At 33.5% G+C, this 17,817-nt stretch overlaps 1 protein-coding gene across 4 annotated transcripts in view; it reads right to left on the minus strand.

Annotated features, from left to right (window-relative positions):
* Galnt13 (polypeptide N-acetylgalactosaminyltransferase 13) overlaps positions 1-17,817 on the minus strand; it is a 497,787-nt gene that overhangs the window by 59,566 nt on the left and 420,404 nt on the right. For all 4 annotated transcript variants that reach the window (XM_090342814.1, XM_090342813.1, XM_090342815.1 and 1 more), the window contains one exon: positions 2,452-2,591. In XM_090342814.1, coding sequence (XP_090198940.1) covers positions 2,452-2,591 — 140 coding nt within the window. The remainder of the gene's footprint in view (positions 1-2,451; positions 2,592-17,817) is intronic.

Genomic DNA, 17,817 nt, shown 5'->3' on the forward strand with positions numbered 1-17,817 from the left:
CCTATGTACGTAGATTTTGACTTGTCATCCTCTGCTAGGAGAATCCTAAATGTGTCCTAAGCATTACAAATGAGGAAAACCATTGAGCCTATGTTTTTTTGGATCTGGCTTACTTCACTTAGTATGATTTTGTCCAAGTCTTTCCATTTCCTTACAAATGGGCGATATCATTCTTCCTGATAGCTGCATAGAATTCCATTGTGTATTAGTACTACATTTTCTTGATTCAGTCATCTACTGAGGGGTGCAGTGAACATCATTGTGCTAGTGGCTTTAGTATGTCCTTGTTTCGGGATATTTAGGTAAATGCCAAGGAGTAGAATTGCTGCATCATAAGAGAGCTCTATGTTTAGTCTTTTGCGGAATTGCCATACTGCTTTCCGTAGTGCTTGAACGAATTTACACCAACAGTGTACTAGGGATCCCTCCTGGCCACATCCCTGACAGCACCTGTTGTTATTCAATTCCTTGATAATGACCATTCTAACTGGAGTGAGGTGGAATCTCCAAGTTGTTTTGATTTGCATTTCTTTTATGGCCAGAGATGTGGAGCTTTTTTCTTTTCCTTTTTTTTTCCTTTTCTTTCTTTCTTTCTTTCTTTCTTTCTTTCTTTCTTTCTTTCTTTCTTTTTTTGTGGATCATGGGGCTTGAACTTGGCCAGGGCACTGTCCCTGAGCTCTTCAGCTCAAGGCTACTGCCCTACCACTGGGCCTGGACATTGTCTCTTAACTCTTCAGTTCAAGACTACTTCCCTATCATAGATCCAAGCTCCACTTCCCATTTTTTAGAGGTTAATTAGAGATAAGAGTCTCAAGTCCTTTTGTGCCTGACTGGCTTTGAATCTTGATCCTCAGATCTATCTCCTGAGTAGTTAGGATTGCAGGCATGAGCCACCATGCTGGGCTATGTGGAGCATTCCTTCATGTGTCTATAGACAATTCTTGTTTCCTCTTCAGAGAAGTCTCTCTTTAAGTCTTTAGCCCATCCCTTTTAACGGGATGGTTGTTTCTTTGAAGATTTGTTTTGGAGAAATTCAGTTTTTTTAGCTGTAGATATATTTTAGATATGAGCCCTTGATTGTATGGCTCATGAAGATCTTTCTCCTACTCTGTTGGCTATTTAACTTGCTAGCTATGTCCTTTGCCACATACAAGCTCTGCAGTTTAATTCAGTCCCATTTGTCCAAACTTTCTTTAATTTGTTGTGTTTTTGAGTCTTTATTAAAAAAGTTTTGAACTATGCCTATTCCTTCTTATAAAGTTTTCAGTGTATCTGCTTTTACCTCAAGGTCTTTGATCCATTTGGAATTAACACTAGTGCAGGGTGACATAGATGGATCCAACTTTAGTTTTCTACCTGTGCTTAACCAATTCTGTCAGTGCCATTGTTGAAGAGGCTGTCTTTCCTCCAACCTATTATTCATCTGTTTTGTTCTTAGACTACAATGGGAAAATATTTTATAGCAAGAACAGGAAAATGTGTGGTTTGTAAAAAACCAAACTGTGCATTAAAGAGATGATTGTGTAAACATCTTATTGGATATCTCAAGTGGACTGTGGCACCTAACATCAGAATGCTCAAGTTTATAAAAACCCTCAAATAAAAAGATTTCCTGCAAAGATATAAATGCAGATACTCAGGAAATATAGATCTGCCCATGAAACCAAGAAGGATACAATGCAAAAATGAATGGCCATACTTATTTTAAGTATTGAAACATGTTATCTATGTTTGTATATTTATGATGATAACATAATTGTAGCCATGGGTATTTCTAAATAATGGGTTTGGAAAAGAGTGGTACAGATCGATTGATGTTTAACCACTTTTATAATAACTACAATGCAGTTTTCAAACACTTTCTGATATGGGAAGTTTATAATATCATGGCACATTGCAACATGATCAATGCTGAAGCAGGTATGAGAGTACAACTACCTCCTGTTAAGCCAGACATAAATGATATTCACAAGTATATAATTGATGTTATTACTTTGACTATTGAATTTTTTGTAAAGTATATCTATTTTTGAAAGAAATATTACCTATGTTATCATAAATCTGGCTAGTGTTACATTATTTAAACCAAAGATAAGGCTTTAAAGTTTTCATATAATTTTCAGGATAGTGAATATTAATTTCTATAACCCATATAAACAAAACCTCTCAGTGTTCATTAAAATTTATATGTGAGAAATCTCATACTTGATAACGATTTTAGAACTATAGATAAACAAGAAAACATTTGCTTCATCTTAGTTTTCCCCTCATTTTGCAATTTTCTGTGATGAAGACTTTATGGGTCCTTGAAAAAATGAGAAGTGATTTTAAACTACATCTGTTAAAAAAAAAACCCTTACCGCATTTTATTCATAAGGAAAATTGAGTGCTTTAGAAATTGCTCCATTTGCAAAATATATTTATAACGTAACCAACATAAATAATTCATACCTCACCAAGTGAGTAATAACGCCTTGGGATCTGGGAATCCGGATAGATGTTTTCTAGGTACCAAGAAAATGGCTTACACTGCAGATTTTCTCTTAGTGTTTTTCTGACTGACACATCTCCATAATCCACTTTGACAACACCTGGAAGTTTTCAGAGAAATGCAAATAAGTTAATGCTATTTTCACTAAAGCACTATGCCATTTTCTTCTTTGCCATCCATTTTTTTCTGTAATTGCAATCCCATCAAATTCAATTGCATATATAGTTGCTACTATATTGATTTTCTTGCAACCATCAAATTAGTACATTAAGTAAACAGAAAAAACAAGTCTTCTATTAGTTGTTATTTTTAAGATGCTAATATTTATCATGAAATACTTATAATCCTTGGAATACATAATCACATAGATGTGAATTTGGTATGATTTACCATCTGATATTCAAAATTTAACAACTGTGAAGCATGTATGTTTCTTTTTAATAGAAAATTAAATGATTTTATTCATGCTCATATTTTCCATATAGATTTACAAAGGTACCATTTTTTAATGATAAATTTACATAAAATAACCATTTATACATTGCATATATGTGTTCTAGCTCTGCCTCTTTTATGAACATCTATCTTGATTTACTAGTATTTTTAGTATTTTTATTTTATGGTTGAGTACAATCCACTTAATATATCTAGAAAGTTTAATGAATCAGCATAGAGAAATTAACACAAATAGACACAAATAAATTCATGTGTACATTGAAATTGCTCAATTTTATTTTGTAATAGCTGAATATTTTAAATTTTACATTTTATTGAATTCCTTAAATACATACTTTCTTTGAGTAATATAATAATGTTCTAATTATTATGTAAACTATATCGTCATAAAATAATTTTCTCATTACCAGTAATAAAAATAAGTGAAATGGTTGTATAAAAAGTTATATAATGTTACTTATTCATAAGCCATTTTGAAAGGATTTAGATTATTTAAGGTCAGTAATTAATGAAATTTTGTCACAGAAAAAAACCCAGCAAAAGTAAAAAGTGGTAAAGTGGTTATGACACTATATCTCAACCAAATATCAAAGCCAGTTAAGTCTACAAAGGAATTATAAACAATTATAAGCATCATAAATGCTTGTTATAAATCACATTATAGTTTACCATTTTTGGAAGTGAGTCACACTCTCAAAGCATGATACACACCAGTGTATCTCCCTTTTTCTCTTTGAAATTACTTTAAAAAACTATATAACATGATTGTTAGACTGTATGATGATTACACTATTTTTTTCAGAGAAAAAAAGGTTTTAGCTGCTGTTTGATCAGAAAAAAAACAAAGCCTGTGGCCTTACAAATAGATAAATATTTAATTTCATATGTTTTCTATCTAGAACATTGAAATTAGTAAAACATTCAAAGGAATAGGTTCTATCCATGTATTTAGAAATTGCCATGTAAAATATTACATTTTGTGACTGGAAATGGTACAATACATTGTTTTCAAAATGTTATATAGAGATAGCATCTGTTTATAGAAAGAGAAAGCTCTGTACCCTAACAGAACTAAATTTCACAGTTAAATGCCTACTGTTTTGTTTTCATTAAATTATAGTTTATTTAAATTACATCATTCTCTCTTTCTCATTGCATTAAGATTTAGCAGTCCAGATTTCAGATTTTTTTCCTCTGTCCAAGTATTTGATGAACAAATTCCTGGTTTACAAGTTCATTTGCTTATCATTTACAATAACATTAATATTGCCAATTTATGATGTGGCAAAGGGTGCTGGATAAAGAAGAAATTGAGAAGTGAGAAAATCTATAATGTTCCTGGACCAACTACTTCTAATCTGTCCTTTTGCACTGGTTGAAGAAACAGTGTGATAGACTTTATAATTATATTATCTTTAGAAATACACAATACTGCTACTTTTGTTATTATCGGATGAGAATAGCTTTCTCTCCCCCTACTTACATTTTCTTATTTAGAAATGAGATATTATGTAGAAGATAACAACACTTACCAAACACTTTATACATACCTTCACACTTCCCAAACCCCTCCAGTCAGGTAGTAATACACAACTGGTTCTGCTAATGAGCAGTGGGGGAAGGGATGTGTGTCACATCTAATCTTATATGTTGAAGTACAGCCATTACGAACTACAGTTTTCTCCACTACAGGGACAAAAGAGGTCTGTGTCCTCAATCAGACAGCAATCAAACAGCAGGATCTTTGTTGCACCTACATGATTTTAGTGACTATGGAATAAAACTTGGATTAAAATATTCAAGACCATGGCAGGAAATAATATCTCATTTGTTTCCCAAACTCTTTTTCTTTTTTATTTTGCTGCTGGTCTTGTGGTTTGAATTCCAGTGCATTGTCCCTGAGTGTTTGTATTCAAGGCAAGCTCTATCACTGGAGCCACTCAGAGTTTTGTGGGTGTGTGTGGTTAATTGAAAATAAGAGCCTCATAGACATTCCTTCCTGGGCTGGCTTTAAACCATGATCCTAAGATGTCAGTCTTCTGAGTAACTAGAATTACAATCTTGGGCCACCTGCACCCGGCTTGTTTCAATTTGTCCTGCGGTTAATTCTTAGTAATTTCCCTATGAACTCTAGTAGGCAACTGAAACTGGACAAGCCCAAAATTTGATTCTTCAACTTGCTTCATCTTTAAGGATCTCCATTTTCATAATTAGCATACACATAAGAACACACATATATCCATCTACATTCTCAATGCAACGTGACAAGTATAATTGTCATTAATCACCTTCTCTCACACACAAACACACAAATTGTGTGTACAAATTTATCAGCAAACCTATTGACTCTTACTTTACAACATTTACTGGTTTTATCTTTCTACCCTCTCTCATCAGTACCTACACTAGCCTTGCAATAATCTACTGGATGGTGTCCATGACATCTTACAATTCCCCACCTAACATTAGATCATATGTTTAGAATATCTATTAAATCATGTTATTCCTCTATTTAAAAGCACTAAATTCCTTTCTATTCTACTAAAAATGACTGAGCAACTCTTAGTTCCCAAAGATTCTCATGAAATACATCTTGTCTTATATATAAATTCACCGTTGTCAACCATATTGGATTTCTTTTACTTTTCTTCCCCCTCCCAAATATGCTAAAGTCTTTCTCTTAAAATAGGAGTTCCAAGTGTTGAATTTTCATTAATCTTTTATGTTGTATGGAATAGTATTAATCTTTAACTTTTACAAGTTTTCCTTTACTTAACCAAAGTTTCTGTTCAGACATACTTTTCCAGGTCTTGCAAAGTTGAACTATTCTGTCAATCATCCCTGATTATGTTGTATTTCCCTGTTTTGATTTTCCCCTTGATATTCACTAATACCCAACATTTTATCATTTAATTTATTCATTCCTTCCTCAGTAAGAATGTTTGCTCCATTATTTAATCCCTTGAAAACTAAGATATCCCTTCTGAGAATATATGGTAGGACATAGTGAATACTAAATACCACCTGGAAAACATACATCATAGTGCCTAATATGTAAATGTTGCTTAATACATATTACATGTCTCTTGGGGGTATCTGTTATTACAATATGCTTAATATTTCTTTTGTCTATTGGTAGAATACTGTTAGGATGCCTTTATGTGATTGTCTTTAGTACATGTGGAGTGGGCACATACATTCCCTTAGGATTCCTGTATTACCCAGGAGCAAAGAAGACTAAATTCCCATCACCAAAAAAATCCTGTTAAAATGCAAATTCTGACTCTGCTAGTTTTAGGTAATATAAAATTTCAGGGAATGATGATTTGGCCAGAATTTGAGTGGCACCCAAGACAATCAGAGCATTCTCAACTTCACAGGAAGCCAGATTGCAACATTTTGCTCAGAAATAGGGCTGTTAGTCTAATGAATGTAATCTGAGAAATTGTTGAGGCTATTAGAAAATTCAAGCTCTACTTTTCTGAAATTGGTCATGACAAAGGTGAGTTAAGCCTGGAGATCTAAAATCCGAAATATGGAGTAGGTAAATTAGTGACATGAATTCAGAGTACAATAAATGAACACATAGAAATATATGCACATATACATATATATCTAAAATACATACGTATACAGAAAGAAGGAGAAGGACAAGAAGGAGGAAGAGGAGGAGGAGAAAAAGAAGGGAGATGAGGAGGAGTAGAGGGAGGAGGAAGAGGAGGAGAGGAGGGGGAGGAGAGGAAGAAGAAGAAGAAGGAGGAGGAGGAGGAGGAGGAGGAGGAGGAGGAGGAGGAGGAGGAGGAGGAGGAGGGGAAGAAGAAGAAGAAGAAGAAGAAAAGAAGAAGAAGAAGAAGAAGGAGGAGGAGGAGGAGGAGGAGGAGGAGGAGGAGGAGGAGGAGGAGGAGGAGGGGAAGAAGAAGAAGAAGAAGAAGAAGAAGAAGAAGGAGGAGGAGGAGGAGGAGGAGGAGGAGGAGGAGGAGGAGGAGGAGGGAGGAAGAAGAAGAAGAAGAAGAAGGAGAAGAAGAAGAAGAAGAAGAAGAAGAAGAAGAAGAAGAAGAAGAAGAAGAAGAAGAAGAAGAAGAAGAGGAGGAGGAGGAAGAGGAGGAGGAGGAGGAGGAGGAGGAGGGGAGGAGGAGGAGGAGGAGGAGGAGGAGGAGGAGGAGGAGGAGGAGGAGGAGAAGAAGAAGAAGAAGAAGAAGAAGAAGAAGAAGAAGAAGAAGAAGAAGAAGAGGAAGAGGAAGAAGAGGAAGAAGAGAAGGAGGACGAGGACAAGAACGAGGACGAGGACAAGGACGAGGAGGAAGAAGAAAATAGGAGAAGGAGGAAGAAGAAAACAGGAGGAGAAGGAGGAAGAAGAAAACAGGAGGAGAAGGAGGAAGAAGAAAACAGGAGGCGGAGGAAAGGAGGAAATGAAAGAGAAGAAAGCTGATTCTGTAGAGATAATATTCTGATATGCCATTAGCAAGAGCAATAATTAATTAGAAAGTGATAACATTATAGCTCAGGTAGAAAGAAAGGTATCATTTGAGGAGATCTTAATACATTGTTACATTTTTCAAATACTATCTATAAGAGTTGTTTGAATTTAGACAAGTCTCCCATGGAGATTTACAAAAGGCTCTGCCAGTGAAGTAAATAATCCAGTAAGAAGAAAGTGACTATTTTGACTGACATCAGGGTTGCAGATTTGATCAGTATATAAATACAAAACACTATGAGTTGTACAAAACACTATGAGTTCTTATATTTTATTTAACAACTTAGTTTTATTCATCACTTTTAAACATATTGCATGGTAGTATTAAATTCATATATTGACAATAATTTATAATTTAATTTCTAAAGATTATATGAAAGAATATAATTATCATAGGTTTTTCTGCCTACTATGGCTCAGGGTTCTGTTTCCCTATAATCAGATTGACTGAAGACAAAATTCCCTGATTGCATACTTAAGATTTTAATGCCTTCACTTAGAACTTAATGCATCAGATGTATTTTGCACCATAAATTATGTGGAAAAAATGAAACATTTTCCCATAAACTGTGTACTAGAATTAATTTAAAAATTAATTTTCTTTCAGTAAAGAATGTTTTAGCAAATCAGTTGTTTACAATATATAATTCAGTAATTCACAAATTAAAATAGTTTTTTATGCATGAACAGGAGCAATGTCAGTATAACACAAACACAAATGTAAATCACTGCCCTTATAGCTACTTAAAATGAAATATAGCCATAAAATTGTGAAAAATGGAAACCCATCCTTTTGCTGCTCAAAAATAGAGAAACGAACCTCCTGGTTGCTTTTTTGTATTGTATTGTTTTTGTTTTCTTTTGTTTTGTTTGCCAGTCCTGGGCCTTGGACTTGGGGCCTGAACACTGTACTAGAGCTCTCTCTAAGCTAGCACTCTACCACTTGATCCACAGCATCACTTCTGCCTTTTCTGTGTATGTGGTACTACGGAATCAAACACAGGGCTTCTTACATGCTAGACAAGCACTTTGTCACTACCCTATACTCCTTGCCTTGCCTATTCTTTTCTTAAGCATTGAAATTACAACAATGCTGCTAAACATCAGGACTGTTACATAAAATGATATCATATATGCCACCTATATGCATTTCATTGGAGAAGGTTAATTACATGGTTTCAATTCAGCATTCACTTTTAGGATACATTACAAAGAGAAAATCATCTATATTTTATTATTTTCTTTGAACGATTGTCCACAGAAAATGTTTCAGTAAGGACTGACATTTTTCTCCACAAATTTAATACTAATAATAAAAAATTCAGAGACTAATGTATCAAACAGTACATAAATAATGCACTGTAACAGACATTTAACAGAATTACTGGTTTAAAATCCTTTTTTTTTTTTTTTTGCCAGTCCTGGGCTTGAGCTCAGGGCCTGAGCACTGTCCTTGGATTTTCTCAAGGCTAGAGCTGTACCACTTGAGCCTGAGCACCAATTCCAGTTTTTTTTTTTGATTGTATGTGGTACAAAGAATCAAACCCAGGTCTTCGTGTATGCTAGGCAAGCACTCCACGTCTAGGCCAAACTCCCTGCCCCTAAAATGCTTTTAATCTATATAACCCATCTTAATTTGACCATGTTTATAGCGCACATTACCCACAAATAAACTCTCAGTGAAACATCACGGCACAGAATTGCATTAACAGGCTGCTAGCTCAACCTACCCAAACACACTAGTGATTATACATTAAATTTATAACTTAGTGTTATGACTGCAAATTTATTTTAATGGAATCAAATTGAAATAATGACTTTCACAAAGATTACAGCTTTTGTGGAGAGCTATGTCATCCAGAAACACCAAGTACAGAAAAATTTCTCCATATATTTAACTTTGTCTGATATACATAATCCAAGGTTAGAGCAGATCTACAAGCAGAATTTTCTGGGTAATTTCCTCAAACTTCAGTTAAGTTTGATAATAATAAAAAAAATCTCATTGTCAACTACTTGGCCCCAGAGCAGAAATGGTATGGGAAATAAGAAAAAGTGAATGTAGTTGCTCAACTTTTTTTTTGGACTTTCTCAAGGCTAGAGCTCTACCACTTGAGTCTCAGCACCACTTCCAGCTTTTTTCTATGTATGTGGCTCCAAGGAATCAAACCGGGTCTTCGTGCATGCTAGGCAATGACTTTAACCACTAGGCCAAACTACCATCTATCTGGCAAATACCGTGTAACCCTTCTATTAATTACAATAAAAATATATGAAAAAAAGAAAAAGTGAATGTACAAAGTAGTGTTTTTAAATAAATGTTAATTTGGTGTCAGTTGAAACAAATGAATTATAAAATCTACGTTATCCAGGACATTTTTCTTTTTTTCCATGTATTTTTATTGTAATTATAATTAATAAAAGGGTTACATTATATTCACCAGATAGAAGATGCATTACTTCACAAACATTGATACCTTTTCTCATGTCTTGGTCCCCATTTCCCTCACCTCACCCCCACCACTCGTCTTGTTTTCCCCCCCTTCCATATCCGATTTCAAATAACCAAAAACATCTGATATACAATATATCAGATAACAGGTTAAATACTGCAAGAATATGAGATAACCAAGGGATAGCAAAAGAGATGAGAGATAACATAGTATATTAAGGACAACAATCACTCATTATATGGTTTTTGTTTTCTATATCCTAGAGGTCCTTTCATTTATTGTCCTATTATATGGCCTTATGTATCTAGGATTTGTTCTATTCTAAATCTCTGCTAGAAGAGCCCAAAGTTTCTACTAATTATGACAAATGAGGGAAACCATTGAGCCTATGTTACTTTGAGTCTGGCTTACTTAATATGAGTTTTTTTCTAAGACTTGCCATTTCCTTACAAATGAGGTGATGTTGTTTTTTTTCTGACAGCAGCATAGAATTCCATTGTGTATAAATACCACATCTTGTTGATCCACTCATCCACTGAGGGACGTCTGGATTGGTTCCATGTCTTTGTTATGGTAAATAGTGCTGCAATGAACATCGTTATGCTAATGGTTTAGTATGCCCTTATTTCTGGATGGTTTGGTAAATGCCAAGTAGTGGAATTGCTGGGTCATAGGGAATCTCTATGTTTAGTCTTTTGAGGAAGTGCCATACTGCTTTCCATGGTAGTTCAACAATTTGCACTCCTACCAACAGTGTAGTAGTGATCCCTCCTGGCCACATCCCCTTCCAAATCTGTTGTTATTAGATTTCTTGATCCTGGCCATTCTAACTGGAGTGAGGTGGATTCTTAAAGTTGTTTTGATTTGCATTTCTTTTATGGCCAGAGATGTCTCCAGGACATTTTTCTAAGTGAGGAACTTTAGGGCAGTATTTACATCATTAAAGCTGAGCAGGCAGATTGAGTAAACACCTTGTCTCAACTCATATATTTTACAGCAAATGAAGACAGAATAACAAACTACTGATCATGTTACTGCACAGAGGACATGTTTATTTCTATTACTTTCATTTTTTCTTTCTGTAGAATGATGTATGTATGATTTGTTTATTAACATAAATTTCTTAAGATATTGTGAAGAATTTATCTCTATTGCTAATCACCCTAAAACATAAGCATATATAAAAATTATCTGTAAGGTTTACTTATAGCAATCTTCACATCCTTATATTTCCATAGAAATCGATAAGTAAAGTATGTCTTGCAAAAATGATTCATATAATAATATGTTTTTGCAGCTTGCCTTTTCTAAAATAATGCATCACAAACATTTTTGTAAATGAATTAAATCTCCTTTTGGCTACATTTACTTTTATGAATTGTTCGCTTTCCCTTTTCTGTCATGGAAATTGTTTATACATTCTTTGTGACTTCTAAGTACTCTGAATATTTAGATATTTGGCACATATGTCACAAGTATTTCAATTTTGTGCACTTTTGTAATGCAAAAAATACTTTTTGTTTTTAGTATTTCAAATGTTACCATTTTTCTTGACATTTCCAGCCTTAATATCATGTTTATAGATGTCTTCTTCTAGTTAAAAAATATCTTAATATAGTCAATCATCTGAAGTTTAATGTACCACTAATTTTTTTCTTACTGATATTTATTTTTATGTTTCTTTTTGCAAATAATAAAATTTAGTTTTAGAAGAGAATGTGTCTCACATCTATTATCCAAGCTACTTGGCAGGTGAAAATAGTGGGTCACAACTTCAGGCCAATCTGGGCAAAAGTTAGAAACACATCTGTTTTTCCAAATACATGGAGATCATAGGTAGATTGAATGTTGTCTGGAAAAATACCCTAATTTGTACTTGAACATAACTAATTTAAAATGTGTGAAGATGTATTCAAGTGATATGCTGATTACAAGGAAAGTCAATAGATTTTATAATCAGTGACATCTTGCAATTTCTACAGAGGAGAAGGCAATCATTTTTTAGCTGTTCCTGAGCATGTACAACTTGTTTTCCCCGCAATGGACTCTCTGGCCACTTAAAGGGGAATTAAGTATACCTTTACTGGTAGCAAAGAAGAGTCTGGGATGGTGGCTACTATCTATATGACTGGATTGAGCAGTGGCTAGGACATTAGTGAAGACACTACTAGTGTGGCTGTGGAAGTGTTTGTAGAGAAGAATGACATATGGACCAATGAACTAAAGGGACATATACCCATTGAGTATGAATAATACCAGGTAATATGCTAGGAGCCTGTGAGAAACAGAAGTTGATGAAAGGAGAAGCTTTCCAACACATGTAAGCTCAGTTCTTGAATGAATGCCTCTATCACTGCTGCCATCAACCATATCCACTAGATTCTAGGCTCTTCAGCCTTTCAAGGCTGACTCATAACCAAAACTCAAGAATCAAGCCTTTGACCCCAGGCTGGGAATGTATTATAGTCCCTCTTGTTTGGGGGCTTCCAGTTTATTGGAATAACCAGCTACTTGGACTGAACAGATATTAGCTTCTCCAGTTTACCAGAGTAGCAGATGCCATTGTGGGACTATTCAGCATCCAACCACTTAATGAAGCTGATTAAATCCTCTTTAATTATTACATACCCACACATATATGCACATCTACACATATGCATGTACATATGTACACATGTTCATATGCATGTTTATATGTAGATACATTGGTTTGCCACCCAAAACTTTACTAATACACCTTCCTTTTTATCAAAGAAACTTATTTTCTGGAAAAACCAAGAAAGAATCAGTATCAAAATTTATTAAGTGGCTTTGGGAACTTTAAAAGAAAATCTCAGGGATCATCATTTTAAGAAACACTATATTAGCCGGCGCAATGGCTTACAGATTTAATCTTAGCTATTCAGGAGGCTGAGATCTGAGGATCAAAGTTCAAAGCCAGCACTAAAGACCTTGATACTCTTATCTTCAATTAATGACTAGAAAATGGAAAGTGGGGCCAGTGGTAGCCTTGAGCTGAAGAGCTCGGGCCCAGAGTTCAAGACCCATCACACACACACACACACACACACACACACACACACACACACACACACACAGAACACTACATGGTCTATCATCTTCTGTCAATGAAAATGGCAATGGATAGAAAACTCACATCAAAAATCATTCAGGAAATGTGAAACATTCATTTGTTTGACTAGTTTACTTATTAAAAAATGTCGCACATATAAAAGAAGAATTATGAGTGATTGAAAGTGCTGTCTGCCAATTTATATCTAAGATTCTGGAATGTATAGAAAGTAATTCTAGGGGAAGAGGATATTTTTATGCTGTAGTTTAACTGTAAACTCTTGTAGTGGTATAATATATGATGATGATCTTTCCATTGGTGGCAGCTTAAATCAGAAGAAATATGGTATTTGAATAGAAAGAATGAACAGAATAAAGATGAATTGGTGTCTTTAAAGTTAACTTTTCAGAAATTTTACTATCTTAAAGTAAATTGTGACTAACTGAAGTATATGGTATTTCTACAATACACTTTGGAAAATATTGCAGATTTATAGCAGTTGCTAGATTAAATCTAAAATATGAGTTACTCAATATAGAAACTGACCTAGTTATGGAAAAAGTACAATTATTTCTGTTTTCAAAATTATTTCCATATGCCAACTTCAATCGCACTATTTTAATTAAACCAAAACAAGGCAGTAAATACAAATGCATATGTTTTGTGTACGTATTTACATTCAGTTCCAAGAAGTACATCTGACCCTTCAAGATAGTTTCTCAGTTTTAGTTGAAGTAAGGTTTCTGTTATCAAATTTTCAATTTTAGTCCCTTTATCATATGTATACTTATATGAAAATATGTCTGTGCTTATTTATTTTCATGACTCTTATTGGCTCCTTAATTTTGGCTAATAGTGTATTGAACTTTAGATTTACATTTTTATATTAGTCATAGTGGATATATAAAATAATTATTATATAAATATAATTACATAATATAAATAGAAAAAAATGCATAAATCTTGATTCCAAGATAAAATTTGTTCTCATTAACAAAGAAAATTATAATAGTAATTTTTAATTATTTATAGTGTATACACTAGTATTTATGCAGTAAAGCTTTTCTGCAGAGCCAATGTAAAAGTTTGTGGGACCAGGAATTTGGCCTACTGGTAGAGTGCTGGCCTAGCATACACAAAGACCCAAGTTTAATTCCTTGCTACTACATACATAGAAAAGGCTGGAAGTGGTGCTGTGGTTCACGTGGTAAAGCTCTAGGCTTCAAAGAACCCAAAGACTGTGCCCAGGCCCTGAGTTCAAGCCCCAGGACTGGCAAAAAAAATAACTTCCATTTTTGAATTACAAATTATTAGGAAAAAATTATATGATTGGAAGACTTCTAGAAAGCAATCAACTCTCAAAAAATTAATAAAAAGTTACATTCTTGGATGCATTTGTACTGACCTAAGAAAAAACTTCACCTGTTCAATACTTGACTCTATGCTAAGACTGTAAATGAGAGTAAATAACTTCTATGATATTTTAACAGAATGATTTTTTTCATTATAATCATTAGTTTTTATTATTTATTTTTTCAACCGATTTCTATTCTTTTCAGTTTTATTTTTTTCATATTTTTATTGTAATTAATAGAAGGGTTACATGATATTTGCCAGACAGGAAGTGCATTAATTCACATACATTGATACCCTTTCACATGTAACAGAATGATTTTTACAATATTCAAAGTTTTTATTTATGCAGGCATGATAAAAATTCTCAGTAAATATCAACACAATTTTGAAAATGTAGGATGAATCAGCTGACATTGGGTAGGTCTGAATTCTACTCTGCATATACCACACACATGTGATGTGTGGTCTCACACATCTTCTCTTTCTTTCTCCATTAAAGGCCAATAATAATTTCACCAGGATGTTATTGCGACACTTAAGTCCTTAAGCAGTTACATGATTTATGGTAAATGCTTACTAATTGTGAACAGTACGTTTGTTGTTTGAATGTGAGTGTTCACATCACATCCTCATGGAAAAGCAGAATAGTTATTTTCTGTGCCTTTGTGTGCCTATTGTACATTACATGAGTGTTATGTGAAACCAGTTATTTAATTCCCCTCAGAAGCCCCTTCAGTGAGAGGCATCCCATGTATCATCTTCAGGATTTCACAGTTGTGTCCTCATAGACATCATTTAAGGTCTCAACTCAAGTATTTTCCTAACCCCAAAGTTCTAATAAAAATGAGGCTGGAACGACACTTTCTTCACTTGCCCTTTCCCCTCCCCCACAGTTGTGCAGTAGAGGGATTTTGACACATTTGCTATGTATTGAGAAAGACTAATTATAGCCAAAGTCTCTCAATTAAGACCCAGTACTTTTAGATACTTTTTAAGATAATCTTTCAGTTATTCAAAAAATAGCATCGATTATGATTTGAATACACAATTGTCAAGCTTATTCTTGCGTTCTACGGCCAGCTAATTTCTCCACCTATCCCACACTAGGAAGCACTAGAAAAGAATCATTAGTCACCCTCAGGGATGTCATACACTGTTACTGTGGAATCAACAGTGAGAAAGGTTTCATTCAGTATGAGTTTGACTTATGGTTTTGGGAGAACAGTAGAGTAACATTTTCCTCCTAGGTTTCCACTTCAGTATTTATCTTCTAGCTCTACAATGCCTAAGAATTGATACTGAAAACAAAGAAAAGTTTATTTGTTATATATATATATAATATACAGTTCACAAACCAGAATTACCATTGTTTGCAATGAGAACTACTCAGAAGTTTCTAAGTAAAGTCAATTTCCACTCAGGATGAAGACAAGGCAAATGTGTCAGCTGCAATGGGTTGATAGTAGCCTATTTCTCTAGATAATATTCTATTTTCTTTTCCTTGGTTGTTGCATGGAGAATTCTCACAGGTTTGTTTTACACTTTTTAGAGCTTTGAATTTTTCTCATGATTTCATTGGTCTGGGGTCTACTATTAATTTAACAATTCTCTGTGTCCAAAGAAGGGATGGGCAATCTGAAGAGGAGGCCTGGAAGTCAACATTTAAATATGACATAGTGTATTTAGATATAGAATGTGCATAATGTTCACTTTGATTGGATGATGTTTTGATTAAGCTGGAATAAAAGAGACCATTTGGAATAACAAAATAGGTGGGTTATTCAAATATGTAGGTCTACATATTTAAGAAACAGAGAGAAATAGAAGAGTTTACAAAAACACATGCACTTTGCAAAAAATCAATTTAAACTGTGACATTACCTATTGTATTCTGTTACCTTGCTTGTTACAAACAGATCAGTATTTCAAAAACATGGTCAAAGAATAAATGAAGCAACTGGTGTGAAATTCTGCATTCCAGGCAGTACTCCTGACACACACTTTAAAATCTAATAGGTGTGTGTCATTAGTCACCAATTAAAGACTGTTTAATGAACACTGATAACCAGTATGTTAGACTTTTGTGTCATTTCAGATCTTAACTAAAATATTGGTATCTTTTTGATACTAATATTTTTAACTTGTTTATCACATTATATAATTCTCTAGAAAAAAATTTAGGAAGAATATTATAAAGGTATTTAAGTAGTCATTTAGTTTCTGTTATATATACATGTATATGTATAAAGATTATACAAACCATATATGTACAAGTTATATATATACATTACTTAAGTGAACTTTAAGAATTATTAATATGTAATTATTCATATTACAAAGAGAAAGATATTCAACTAACTTTCCCAAAAATATTACAGTAGATTCTGTAAAGAATTAGTATGAACATTATAGAAATAGAAAATTTGATTATTAATTTTATTCATGAAAATTATTGGGCTGTGATGGATTGATGTGTCCTAGTTATATGACCTTTCATATGTCTTTTTACTTTTGGAGATTACAGTAACTATCCACAACAAGAAAATGCTCAATTTAACACAATTTTAACCTATCCAAAAACTTAGCTACATTACATTTTCAGAAAATTATTTTATAATCTCATGGATTATTCTTACTTATGCTCACTTATGAAAATTTAAATACAAATTGAAATCATTTTTTCAGGTTAATTATATTCTTAACACTGGATTAGGAAAATAAATTTAAAGCAATCCCAACAGCTTCACTCACTAAAAAGATGCTATTATTTTTGTGCCTATCATATTCACATACAGTATGTAAGTCATTTGATATGTGTTATTATATTAGAAGATAAACTCCATGAAATTAAAGTCTGTTTCAATTGCAAAAGATTCCAAGAACCTAAACAAATGCCTGGGTCACAGGAATTCAGGCATTACAGTAGGTAATCAATAAGCATTAGTTAAATAGATAATTGACTATCATTTTTAAGTCATTTTTTAACATCATGAGACTATGAAAAACCAATAGGCATCACATGCCCATGTATCTATGAGTTTAAAGTAAAAAAACTTTCCAGGAATCAAACAAATGTTTATGGTTTATTATTACCACTGTAAGTGGACAACATTGATTTGCAATTTATTGTTTATTTTTATTGACACAAAAGCTATTCAAAAACATATTCAGTATTATTTGGATTTTAGGATTAGAATAAGACAGATACCAAAATATGTGCTTTATACCAGTCATCTCAACTAGTTGAACCGTTTTTACTAGAAATTATAAATATTATATTCTCATTTAAATATTCAGTTCTTTGGGGAAATGGAGCAAAAAAAGTTGGAGAAATGGCAAACAAATACAGTCATTGTACTGAATGCACATTATGCAAAATATTCGACTAAGTACCTTAAAGGTAGGGAGGAGAACAGAAAATGGAGAACTATCGAAGACGTGACATTGATCAAGATGCATTGTACTCACAACTTAAGGAACTGAAAATACTTTAATTAATAACAAAAATAAT

Source organism: Megascapheus bottae, chromosome 12, assembly GCF_031878675.1.
Source record: "Megascapheus bottae isolate mThoBot1 chromosome 12, mThoBot2.hap1, whole genome shotgun sequence".
NCBI classification, from domain to species: domain Eukaryota; kingdom Metazoa; phylum Chordata; class Mammalia; order Rodentia; family Geomyidae; genus Megascapheus; species Megascapheus bottae.